This window comes from Heloderma suspectum, chromosome 4 (assembly GCF_057233095.1).
Source record: "Heloderma suspectum isolate Gila_16-S chromosome 4, 16-S_ref, whole genome shotgun sequence".
Lineage (NCBI taxonomy): Eukaryota > Metazoa > Chordata > Lepidosauria > Squamata > Helodermatidae > Heloderma > Heloderma suspectum.
This window is the reverse complement of record NC_139461.1, coordinates 162,047,394-162,059,407: the sequence shown is the minus strand read 5'-3', so window position 1 is coordinate 162,059,407 and position 12,014 is coordinate 162,047,394. Positions and strand designations below refer to the sequence as shown.

At 50.5% G+C, this 12,014-nt stretch overlaps 1 protein-coding gene across 2 annotated transcripts in view; it reads right to left on the bottom strand.

Annotated features, from left to right (window-relative positions):
- The window catches only part of CRIP1 (cysteine rich protein 1), a 36,244-nt gene that overhangs the window by 6,491 nt on the left and 17,739 nt on the right, over positions 1–12,014 (bottom strand). The window contains exons 1-4 of one of the 2 annotated variants that reach the window (XM_084854849.1): positions 7,398–7,533; positions 3,087–3,181; positions 2,242–2,299; positions 53–100 (exon numbers count right to left, since the gene is read on the bottom strand). In XM_084854849.1, coding sequence (XP_084710975.1) covers positions 60–100; positions 2,242–2,299; positions 3,087–3,181; positions 7,398–7,437 — 234 coding nt within the window. In that variant the 5' untranslated portion in view covers positions 7,438–7,533 and the 3' untranslated portion in view covers positions 53–59. Of the gene's footprint in view, positions 1–52; positions 101–2,241; positions 2,300–3,086; positions 3,182–7,397; positions 7,534–12,014 lie in introns of those variants that run through there. The other variant, XM_084854848.1, reaches the window with a different exon arrangement.

Here is a 12,014-nt window from a genome sequence, read left to right as displayed (position 1 = left end):
CAAGAATAATCAATGGCTCTATCAAGCAGAGGCTCAAAGTGGAGGCAATTACCTGAACTTCATTTGAATGTGTGGCTTTCAGCACCTCCACGGCCAAACCCTGAAAGGAAACCAAAGTCAGGCAAAATAGATAATGCTAGCTCCCCCCCCCCATATCTCTCCATCTACACCAAGAGCAGCCGCCCCCCTTCCCCAAGATCAGGTACTGAAAGGCCTTAGGCCACTGTCATCTCTGACAGGTCAGGCACAACGAGAAGCAAGGCCAAGTACTAGCCAAGACCATCTGCTGACGGCATCTCCCGCTGTAGTATCCTCCGTACACACAGAGAGAAGGACTTTCCCAGATAGGGGTAGGGACAGCCTTAAGCTGCTGACTTCTGCAACGGGGCCAGGAGAGTATCCCCTAAAAGTTCTGAAATTTCCTGTTAAAAGTTGATGGGACACAAATAGCGGGGAGCCATGGGATTGCATTTTATCTGCTTTAAAGGCCTTTGCTCGAGCTCCTTTGACTAGCGTCATAGTCCAAGAACCACACACAGAGAGCCAGTGTGGTGTAGTGGCTAGAGTGTTGGACCGGGAGCCGGGAGATCTGGGGCCAGTCCCCACTCAGCCACGGAATCTCACTGGGTGACTCTGGGCCTGTCACAGACTCTCAGCCCAACCTACCTCACAGGGTTGTTGTGAGGATAAAATGGAGAGGAAAACGTAAGCTGCCTTGGGTTCCTTGCAAGAGGAAGAAAGGCAGGCTATAAATGAAATAAATAAATAGATAGACAGACAGACAGACAGACAGAGATCTTGTGTCACAGTGGGAACACAGTGACTATTTGCAACCTGGCACTGCAATTCTGCTCCATTAACATGGATGGGAATTTCACTGATGATTTCTATAGGACCAAGCTGACACCACTGGACATGAAGCCTTGGTCTAAGCAGAAAGAAAATGGCAGGGCTGGACTGATATACAAATAGTGCTTGTCCTCAAATGGGTGTATCTGTCACTCAAAGAGACAGCTCCACACCACACCATATCCCTAGCACCTAGATTACAGCACAGCTGTAAGGGTGGATACAGGAGGGGGAGAGAGGGAGAACTGAGAGAGGTCATACAAAGCAGGAAGAAGCAGCAGTTGCATGCAGGCACTAATTTATATAGGAACTTATCTGGAAAACATGTAAACTTTCAGAAAAGAACTTTTCATTTTTTTTCCTGATGCACCAAGAGGAAACGTTAACATTGTTGGAAAGACAGAATAGAACATGGTGTTTTTAATGAAATATATTTCACTCAGGATGAACTGTGCTTCCATTTAAAGAAAGAAAAACATACACTGGCATTTCTAAGACCATATAGACCCAGCATGGTGTGGAAGTTGGGAGTGCTGAACCTGAATGTGAGAAACCCAAATGCAAGTTTCTCCTCAGTTACAAAGCTCACAAGGTGACTCTGGTTCACTGTTTCTCAACTTAATCTTCTCAGATTTTTTTCATTCATTTATTAAATTTATTAGATGTTGTTGTTGTTCAGTCGTTCAGTCGTGTCCGACTCTTCGTGACCCCATGGACCATAGCACGCCAGGCCTTCCTGTCCTGTGCTGACAAAATGTGGTCCACTGGAGAAGGAAATGGCAACCCACTCCAGTATTCTTGCCAAGAAAACCTCATGGAACGTATCACAAGGCTAAAAATTTATTAGATACTGTTCACTAAAAAAGATGCAAGGCAAAAAAGCCCGCCTAGCAAAAACGGCTAAGGTTGGGGAGGCAAAGATCACCTCTACCACTCCTCCCATCCTGCCAGCTTCAGCCTGGCAGGGCATAGGAATCTGCCACGCAAAAGGGCTCAGTCAACAGGATTGCACCCTTAGGTGTGGTGCAAAGGCTATTTGGTGGGACTTGGTTTGAGAACCTCATATTCGCATGCAACAGTAAAAAGCACCACTGAGTCTTTGGCATCGTACAGATACCAAACGTGAATGCTGTTAATGTAGGGAGTACAAAATAGTAGAGAGACCCATTTGTGAACTCAAAGTTCATTCTAGTCACTGTAGGGTTTACAACCTGATTGCAGACAGTAACACCTCATATGTGAAAGCATCCTAGGAGTGTCTTGGGTAGACAGAGAGGCTACTGTACTTAGGGATATTGATGCATGTGGTCATGCTTCTTGGTGCTAAAATCCTAGGAGAACTAAATATGAGTCAATCCTCAGCATCACCCTCCCTCCCTGCTGGAATCCTACCTTTGGGTCCAAACAATGCAGCATAGCAGGGGTGGTTGCAGAAAGGCTTCCCGTCATGCTGCAGAGACAATACAAACATCTCAGAGGAAGTACCAACAGCAGGACATTACTCGGGGTTCTTGGGATTATGGCCTATGCCTTATGAAGATAGAGGCATACACAAAGCCACATGTCCAACAGTCTATTCATGCCCAAGGCTAAAAAGGCAAGGGTCACATTCTCTGGCAGTGCAAACAGACCTGGGGCCAGCTACTCTGAGCAGGAGGACTGGCTTTTGTCCCTGCAGCTTGCTTTAATCTGGGTTTTCTTCTGAGTTGTTGCCCTCTCTTCTCCAGCTCCAAACACAGAAAAAGCTTTCTAGTGCCCACACTAGTGGAACAAAAATCAACTACAAATAGGTAAGCTGCAGGTGCCTTGGAGGACTGGAAAGAAAGGGGCTTCCTGATGAGAAAAAACAGGTAACTTTTATAAATAAAAATCATTAATGACATTAAATACGGTTCTCCTGAAGAGTAACTGGCATCCCATCAACAAGATACATGTGGTTAATGAGCAGTGAACATCAGGAATAAATGGCTGACCAGAAATCTTTGACTAATTCTGCAAGGGGACAGTGCCACGTTTGTGGTTCATGAGCTGCCTACGCTGTCCGTCACGAGCAAGTACAAATCACAATTCTGCTTCTGCTGCTCAACCCACATTAAAAAGACTTGGACTTGCAGCAAATCATTCAGAACCATCTGCTCAGAAAAAGCCATCCAGATGTGTGCAGGACAGCTCTGCTAATTATCCATATGGCAAAGTTCCAGCAAGTGCCAACAACAAGCCACCTGCAGTCCACTCACCTCTGCGTGGCCACCTGCAGTCAGGGTCTTGTTGCATTTTTCACACTTCAGGCATGGCCGATGCCAGTCTTTGCCCAGCGAGGTCACCTTTTCAGCTATGGTGGCATGGACACAAATAAGCCACACAGATGAGCAGCAATCTCAAAGAATGGCATATCATAAAACCCCATCCTGCTAGGGCTCCCCTTTTCACTGCCTTGCAAAGGGGCCCCCATGGACATCTGTCTCCCTGGCAACTGTCCTGTTCTGGCACTATGCTGGTGATTGCCCCGTACTGGCCCTGTTTGAACGTATCTTATACTGGGACAATCCACTGACCCATCTAGCCCAGTTCCATCTTCTTCCCCACCACACCTCTCTGCACCAACTAAGCTTGGAAAAAGCCGGAGCTGATAGAAGGCTTTTCTGAAGCCTAATTGTAGTGCAAAGGGGGGGTCACAACTAGAAAGGGGAGGTTACACTGTGCCACCCCCCTCCCAATTTTCTCCAGGCTGCAATTAGGCTTGAGAAAAGCCTTCTATTGGAATGAATGAGAGCCTCAGGGTTGCCCCAGGGCTGTGTGTTCTGTTGTGTGTATGAGAAGTCATGTGGTTGTGTGGCCCTGCCCACTTGTTGCAAGGGGCCACACACCTCTGGAATGCACCCCTGCCTGGAAGGTTGACCACAGGGGAATGCAGCCCTCGGGCTGACACATGTGCCCCACCCAGACTGACCACAGCTCTCCAGTGACTGAGGCAGGGGCGTTTCCCTGCCTTACATCTTTGGTAAACAGCTAAGAAGAAGCTGAAACCAGCAGAACTGGGAGGACAAAAGGTATATTAGCCAACTCAAATCCGTGGCACCAGGCCAGCCTTGTTTGCAGAATATTTTGCTGGTCATTTTCCCACCAACTGGGGATATCAATGCCAAGGGCAGACACATTAACCTGTTCAACAGACCCCACTACATGCAAAAGGAAATTTGCGTGAGCCAAATGGTGGAGTTTTCTAAATACAGCAACAGCAGAATCTGAAGAGGTGGTGGCGAAGGAAATGTGCTCAGAACTCTCCCAGGACTGAGCCCAAGCACTGAAGACAGGCTCCAGGGCTAAGCCCAGAGAAACCTATGTCAAATCAATCCTAGACCCAAAGCACACATTGCATTTTTACTACAGAGTAAGCACAGGAGTCCCAATCCAAATCAAGATGCTAGCATGGGGGAAGGGGGGCTTTAATCACCATTTAGCAATACATATGGCAGGCACAGGGCCCCATATCCAGACTGGGATGCAGCAGAGGGAAAGGGTTGAAAGCCTGCTACCCCCACCCCCAGCTAGGGTCCCAGTCTGGATCGGGGGCTCTGTGTGTTCTCAAATGTAAAGAAGATGTTACTTTTAAAAACATGGCTAGCAGTGTACGTGTGCTTTGGCCTTAGTTACGTCAGCTAGTTAGACTTGTACATTCTGTCTTCCCAGATGCATTTGGGGGTTCTGAATTACGGACACTGTCTTGGAACAGAATATAATGTGTGCACAGAACTCCATGGGTCTCCCTCAGATAGGGCCAAAGCAGCATTCCTCTGGGCCCCAGATAAACTTGTCCCACACACCCTCTACCACCCTTCTGGCTATTTGAAAAACTGGAGGATTTATTGGTGTCCTTTAGGTTCTTTTAGATCCTTTGTTTATGCTCCTTACATTTCTGGCTGCCTGATCTGTATTTCTAGCCACACATGGCAGTGCGGCATGCATACATTTTACCTACAAATGATTTAAGTTCTCTCTCCCTGGAATCTAGGGACAGTTCTTCTGTGTCAGCCTCCCACAACCTGGTGCTCTCCAGATGCTTTGGACTACAACTGCCAGGATTCCTGACCGCTGCCCATGCTGTGTGGGACTTGAAGGGTAGAACACTGGGAGGGTGCTCTGAAATCTGCAAACTTAGCTCATTTATTCATATATATTCTGGGCCTGTAAATCCTTAGCATCCCAGTTCACACATTACAAGAAGCCACCCTGGGGGGATTTCCCCACAGGCCATCTTGTTGCAGTGGACTGAATATTCCGGGCGAGGCAGGGGCTTTTTGTAGCTTCTCGTTATGTGTGAACCCAGAGAGAGTGGGTTGTTGGGGTGGTTAACAAGCCACCCGCAGCCCATGAGTTCTGGATAGCTTGTCAACCTCCCCAACAACCCACCTTCACTGGGTTCGCACAGAATGAGATGCCGCAGCAGTGGGGGCCTGGACCGCTAGCCGGTGCCTATGGGCACTGCAGTAAGCCACAGTGGGCTGTGGTGATCATGTGAACCAAGTCAATGTTTCTGCTTGGTGCTTGTCGAAGCACCCTTGTGAAGGGTGCTCGGCCCTCTGTGCTGCTGCCAGCAGGAGCTAAGGAACTCTGGACCTGTAATTCTTGAGAGAGCGAGTTACACTGGGTCGCTCTCGGTCTCGCTTTCTCAGGCTAGAGGAGACCTAAAGTTTCCTGTACAAGCTCAAGCATTCTCTCTCCCTTCCCCACTCGAGGCAGGCTGTCCCGCTAGAGCTAAGCCATTCAGAAAGTTGATAGTTCTAATACTGCTTCTTATTGGCTCCAGCAAGTCCTATAATATCTAGACATCCCATGTAGCCATACAGGGAAATACGTTTGCACATGCTTCCTCAAGTAGGACCTACAATTTGGCCTCAATTTACCCCCCACAGACCCCATCAAAATGAACTGTTCCCCACCCCCCACGCTTGAGCCCTGCTCTCACATAGCAAATGAGTGCGCTGTACCTAGACCCGAGTCAATGACTGAGAAAGTTTTGCATGATGCCAAAAGAGCAGTGCTGAAATTGTCAATTTCCACAAAATCCAGATTATTGTTTTTAAGAGGGTGACAAGTTCTAAAACAACCATTTAGATATTTCTCAAGCTTTCCTTTTCTATGGATTTGAACACAAGTATCCTGTGCTGCTGAGGTATTTGCTATACAACCTTCCTGAAGCACTGGCGGAGGGGGGGGGGCTGCATCAGGTGTCTCTTAAAGCCCTCACGTTACTCTTCACAACCAAGTCAGCTTACAACCATGATTTCCGAAGGAGGGAAGTGTAAGAGCACAGGAAGCTGCTTTGCACCGATCAGACCACAGGTCCATCTTGCTCAGGAAGCCGGTGGCAGCTCTCTGGGTTTTCAGACGGGGGCTTTCCCGGCCCTGCCAGGGGATTTCAGTACCGGATTCTCAGGCTGCCAGCAGCACATGTCCCTGGGCACATGTGTACGGGGCATTTTGGTGGCTCATTCGGCACTGATCATCCCAACAAGTCCTCCTTCCCCACACTGAGCCTACCCTGGCCCCGGCGCATCGGTAGGGAGGTCTTTCCGAACAGCCCCAGGAATGGAGTCCTGCTACATCAGCTTATTCCTCCATCTGGGGCAACTTCTCCTGGTGCCGAATGTGCTTGTGGGTTGCAGTAAAAGGTATTCTTGGAAGAGAACCCAGCCAAGGGAATAACCGCCTCGCCCGCAAATGCAGGTGGCAGCGGTGCAACGCCAGGTGCTTGGTAAAGGAAAGCCGCTCCAGGAGGGCGCCCCCCCCCCCCCGCGCAGCTTTCTTCCTCCACCCGGCCGGGCTGCGAGCGCGCCGGACCAATCGGCAGCGGAAAAGGCCGGTCGCTCTGAATGTCCAAGAGAGGGGGAAGAATGGCAGGGCGTGGCGGGTCCCCGCGGAGGTGGTCCAGTCTGGGGAGCACGTGCAAAAGAGAGGAATTCCCGCGGCTGGCGGATGCGCCGCGGCGCCTTCGGCTGCGGCAGTAAGTGAAGGACACCGGGAAAGCTACGTCTGGCTCGCCCGCGGGAACCCAGCAAGTTGGGAGGCTCGGGCTGGGGCCGGAGAGCGGGTGGCGATGGTGGCGCTTGCCCCCTCCCGCGCCCTTTGCCCCGTCAGAACTGCCCAAGCCGCTCTGCCCGCGGGGGGAAACGTGCAGCTACCGCACTGTAGCGCCCGCTCCCCCGCCATGGGCTCGCCAAGAAGTTCAGGGAGCGCGGGGGGGGGGGGTGCCAGCACACAGCCCGGCCCCAGCCCTCCCCGGGGGCCAGCAGGAAAGGCGCCCCAAGGTCGCGTTGCGCCGGCTCCGGAGGAGAGACGTGCCGGCGCACAGGCGCTCCCGCGGTCGCGCCGCCCTAGCCCTGCTGTGGCGGGCTCCTGCCACGCGCGAGCGCCGGCCCCAGGGAAGGCGCGCCCCGGCGCTGGAGTAGCAGCAGCAGCCCGGGCCCGCTCCTCCTCAGTCCCCACAGAGCCGCGCCGACCCCGGGGCCGGAGTCCGGCTCCCCGTCGTGCTCCCGGCGCAGCCTCACCGAAGTAGACCTCCTTCTGGCAGCGCGGGCACTTGGGCATGGCGTCGTCGCGGGCGCCCCGTCCGTCTCGGCTGGAGGGAAGCAGCGAGGAGCGAGTCTGAGAGACTGCGCGCTGCCTGCGGGGAACTTCGCCTCCCCGGCCACGCCTGCCTGGCCGCGGGGCGGGAAGCTCTGGCCGCGCCCTCGGGGCGCTGCCGGCCAGACCCCCGTCCCTCTCCTGCGCCTGACGAGGTGTAGCCGCTCCGGTCTGGATTGGCTGGCTAACTTGGTCGTGGGCCGCTCGCTGGCCGCGAAGGCGTGGCCGCCGCCGCCGCCAAGGCGAACCTGCAGCCTCCAGTGCCCAGCGCGGAGGAGCCCGATGCCCGCCCGCAGGGCAGGCTTGGCAGAACCGCGCCCTTCCTTTTGATGGGGAAATCCAAGGCCGCCGGATCAAGGTCACGGTGGGCCCGGGGCCTTCAGACGCTCGTGTGGGCCCTCCCTCCGCCCCGTAGTGCTGAAATCGCACGCGTCTGCGCACGCGAAGAAACACTTTTTAAAGTATTATGGCATATCTTAGGGGAAGCCATCATCTCTGTTTCCCTGGAAGCAAAATAACCATTCTTCATCCGTGGCAGAGAATTAAAATACACACGCCAGTTTCCATTTCTCACTTCCCCTTTTATCGCATTCTACCGCCCAGGAAAGGCAGGCGCCCAGCGCCCCCGTCTCACGAGCACTCGCGCAGCCAGGGCTGGCCGAAGCACTGTCCTGCCCGAGGAGGAGCAACCAGCAAAGCCCCCCCCCCCCCCCCGCGCGCATCACTCACCCGATAACCATGGACCAGTCACTACCTTTTCAGCCTAACCTAGCTCATTGGGTTGCTGTGAGGATAAAAACAGGGAGGCCTTTAGCCCCTGGAGGAAAGGCAGAATATAAACTTAACAGACTTGGGTAAAAAACATATTATTGATAGTTCAAGACAAGCCTGCCTAGCATGCAAAGTGATCAGCTGTGCATTGCTTGCTGCCTTATTGTGTGCACACATTTACATGCATGTGCACTAGAGGTGAGATGCATATCCAGTACCCCATTTGGACATTTATCTTACTCCCTGGTTACAGTCGGGAGCTACATCCTGAAGACAGACACCAACTCTTAAACTCATACTACAAATTCATAGATTCATAGAATAGTAGGGTTGGAAGGGGCCTACAAGGCCATCGAGTCCAACCCCCTGCTCAGTGTAGGAATCCAAGCCAGAGCATCCCTGACAGATGGCTGTCCAGCCTCGTCTTGAAGGCCTCCAGTGTAGGAGAGCCCACCACCTCCCCAGGTAATTGGTTCCATTGTCATATTGCTGTAACAGTCAGGAAGTTTTTCCTGATGTTCAGCTGGAATCTGGCTTCCTGTAACTTGAGCCCATGATTCCGTGTCCTGCACTCTGGGATGATCAAGAAGAGATCCTGGCCTTCTTCTCTGTGACAACCTTTCAAGTACTTGAAGAGTGCTATCATATCTCCCCTCAGTCTTCTCTTCTCAAGGCTAAACATGCCCAGTTCTTTCAGTCTCTCTTCATAGGGCTTTGTTTCCAGTCCCCTGATCATCTTTGTTGCCCTCCTCTGAACCCTCTCCAGTTTGTCTGCATCCTTCTTAAAGTGTGGTGCCCAGAACTGGACACAGTACTCCAGATGAGGCCTAACCAGTGCTGAGTAGAGGGGAACTAGTACTTCCCGGGATTTGGAAGTGATGCTTCTATGAATGCAGCCCAAAATAGCATTTGCCTTTTTTGCAGCCACATCACATTGTTGGCTCATATTCAGCTTGTGATCGACAACAATTCCAAGATCCTTCTCGATTGTAGTGTGGTTGAGCCATGTATCCCCCATCTTGTCACTGTGCATTTGGTTTCTTTTTCCTAGGTGCAGAACTTGGCATTTGTCCCTATTAAATGTCATTCTGTTGTTTTCTGCCCAGCGCTCCAGTCTATCCAGATCACTTTGAATTTTGTTTCTGTCTTCCAAAGTATTAGCTATCCCTCCCAATTTTGTGTCATCTGCAAATTTGATCAGCATTCCCTGCACCTCCTCCTCCAAGTCATTACTAAAAATGTTGAAGAGCACTGGGCCCAGGACTGAGCCCTGCGGTACCCCACCTGTTACCTCTCCCCAGTTTGAGAAAGTCCCATTGATAAGCACTCTTTGAGTCCGATTCTGTAGCCAACTGTGGATCCACCGGATCGTCGTTTCATCTAGCCCACTTTGAGCTAGCTTGCTCATCAGGATATTACGGGGCACTTTGTCGAAAGCTTCGCTGAAGTCAAGGTATATGATGTCTACAGCATTCCCACGGTCTACAAGGGAGGTTACTTGATCAAAAAATGAGATCAGATTTGTCTGGCAGGACTTGTTTTTGACAAATCCATGTTGGCTTCGAGTAATCACGGCATTGTTTTCAAGGTGCTTCCAGATGGATTGCTTTATGATCAGCTCCAGAATTTTCCCAGGGATTGATGTCAGACTGACCAGTCTGTAGTTCCCAGGTTCCTCCTTTTTACCCTTTTTGAAGATAGGGACAACATTAGCCCTCCTCCAGTCATCTGGGACTTCCCCCACCCTCCATGATTTCTCAAAGAGAATAGACAGCGGTTTTGAGAGTTCTTCTGCCAGTTCTTTTATGACTCTAGGATGCAGTTCATCTGGCCCTGGAGATTTGAACTCATTCAAAGTAATGAGGTGTTCCTTGACCATATGCCTGTCGATCTCAAGCTGCAATCCTGCCCCTTCAGCCTGTACTTCGCCTTTGCCAGGGGGGTCATAGACCCTCTTTTGGGAGAAGACTGAGCCAAAGTAGGAATTGAGCACCTCTGCCTTTTCTTTGTCATCTGTTATCGTTTTGCCATCCTTATTTAATAGCTGAACCACCATTTCTTTCCTCTGTCTTTTACTATGCACGTAGCTGAAGAAAGCCTTTTTGTTGTTTTTAACATCCCTTGCTAACCTCAGCTCCTTCTCAGCTTTAGCCTTCCTGACGCCATCCCTGCAATTCTGTGCTATCTGCCTGTACTCTTCCTTTGTTCCTTTGTTGGCCTTCTTTCCACTTCCTATATGTGTCTTTTTTTGTTTTCAGGTCATCCCTAAGCTTTTTGTGAAGCCACACTGGCTTCTTCTGTTGTCTTCCACCTTTTCTTCTTGTTGGAATTGTTTGTAATTGTGCCTTGAGAATTTCCTTTTTTAAAAGCTCCCACCCATCTTGGACTCCTTTTCTCGCTAGCATCGCTTGCCATGGGACCTTATTGATCATTGTTCTGAGTTTATTAAAATCAGCTTTCCTAAAATCCAGGGTACGCGTTTGACTACACTTGGCTTTTGCTTCCCTTAGAACCAAGAACTCAAGTACAACATGGTCGCTTTCCCCCAGAGTTCCTGTAACTGCTACTTTATCCACTAAGTCATCTCTGTTGGTTAGGATCAAGTCAAGGATAGCCGATCCTCTAGTTCCTTCCTCTACTTTCTGTAGGAGGAAGTTATCCGCCACACAAGTCAGGAATTTCCTGGAGGGGCCATGTTTTGCAGAATTTGTCTCCCAACAAATATCGGGGAAATTGAAGTCCCCCATTACTACTACATCATGCTTCCTTAAAACATTGGCTATTTGCTTTTCAAAAGTTTCATCCTTGTCTTCTCCTTGATTGGGTGGCCGGTAGTAGACTCCGACCACCAGGTTCCTTTTATTCTTTGCTCCATTTATTTCAACCCAGATGCTCTCGATGGGGCTACCAAGCTCCTCCTCCTGTATTTCTGTGCAGAGATATGCATTTTTCACATACAGTGCAACCCCACCTCCCTTTCTGTTCCTCCTGTTCTTTTTGAACAAGTTATATCCTTCAATTGCTGTATTCCAGTCATGAGAGTCATCCCACCAAGTCTCAGTTATACCTATCAGGTCATCATTTCCCTCTTGTATTAAGAGTTCAAGTTCGTTCTGTTTGTTTCCCATACTCTGGGCATTAGTATATAGACATCGAAGACCATGTGCTTCATAGTCTGGCTTTCTTCCTACATGTGTCTGAAGACTACTATTGGGCGCTATCAGAGCTGTTCTCTCCGTTGCAGTGCATGCACCTACGTCCATTGTTACCCCCAACATTACATCTCCCTTCCCTGTAGGATTCAGTTTAAAGCCCTCCTGATGAAGTTCTTCATGCTGTGGCCAAACACATTCTTCCCATCCTTTGTGAGGTGCAACCCATCCCTAGCCAACAGCCCATCTTCCAGGAAGTATAGCCTGTGGTCCCAGAATCCAAATCTCTCTCGTCGGCACCACCTTCGTAGCCAGTCATTCACCCGGAGTATTTTTCGTTCCCTTTCTATCCCTCTTCTAACTACTGGAAGGATGGATGAGAAAACTATCTGGGCCCCAAAGTTCTTGAGTTTCCTTCCCAAAGCTTCAAAGTCTGACGTGATCTCTTCGTAGCTCCGCTTGGCGGTATCATTTGTTCCCACATGGATGAGAAGAAAGGGATACCTGTCAGTGGGCTTTATGAGTGCAGGCAACCTTTCAGTCACATCTCTAATCTGTCCTCCCGGGAGACAACATACCTGGCGAGTCTATGGGTCTTCGCGACATACTTGGGTCTCG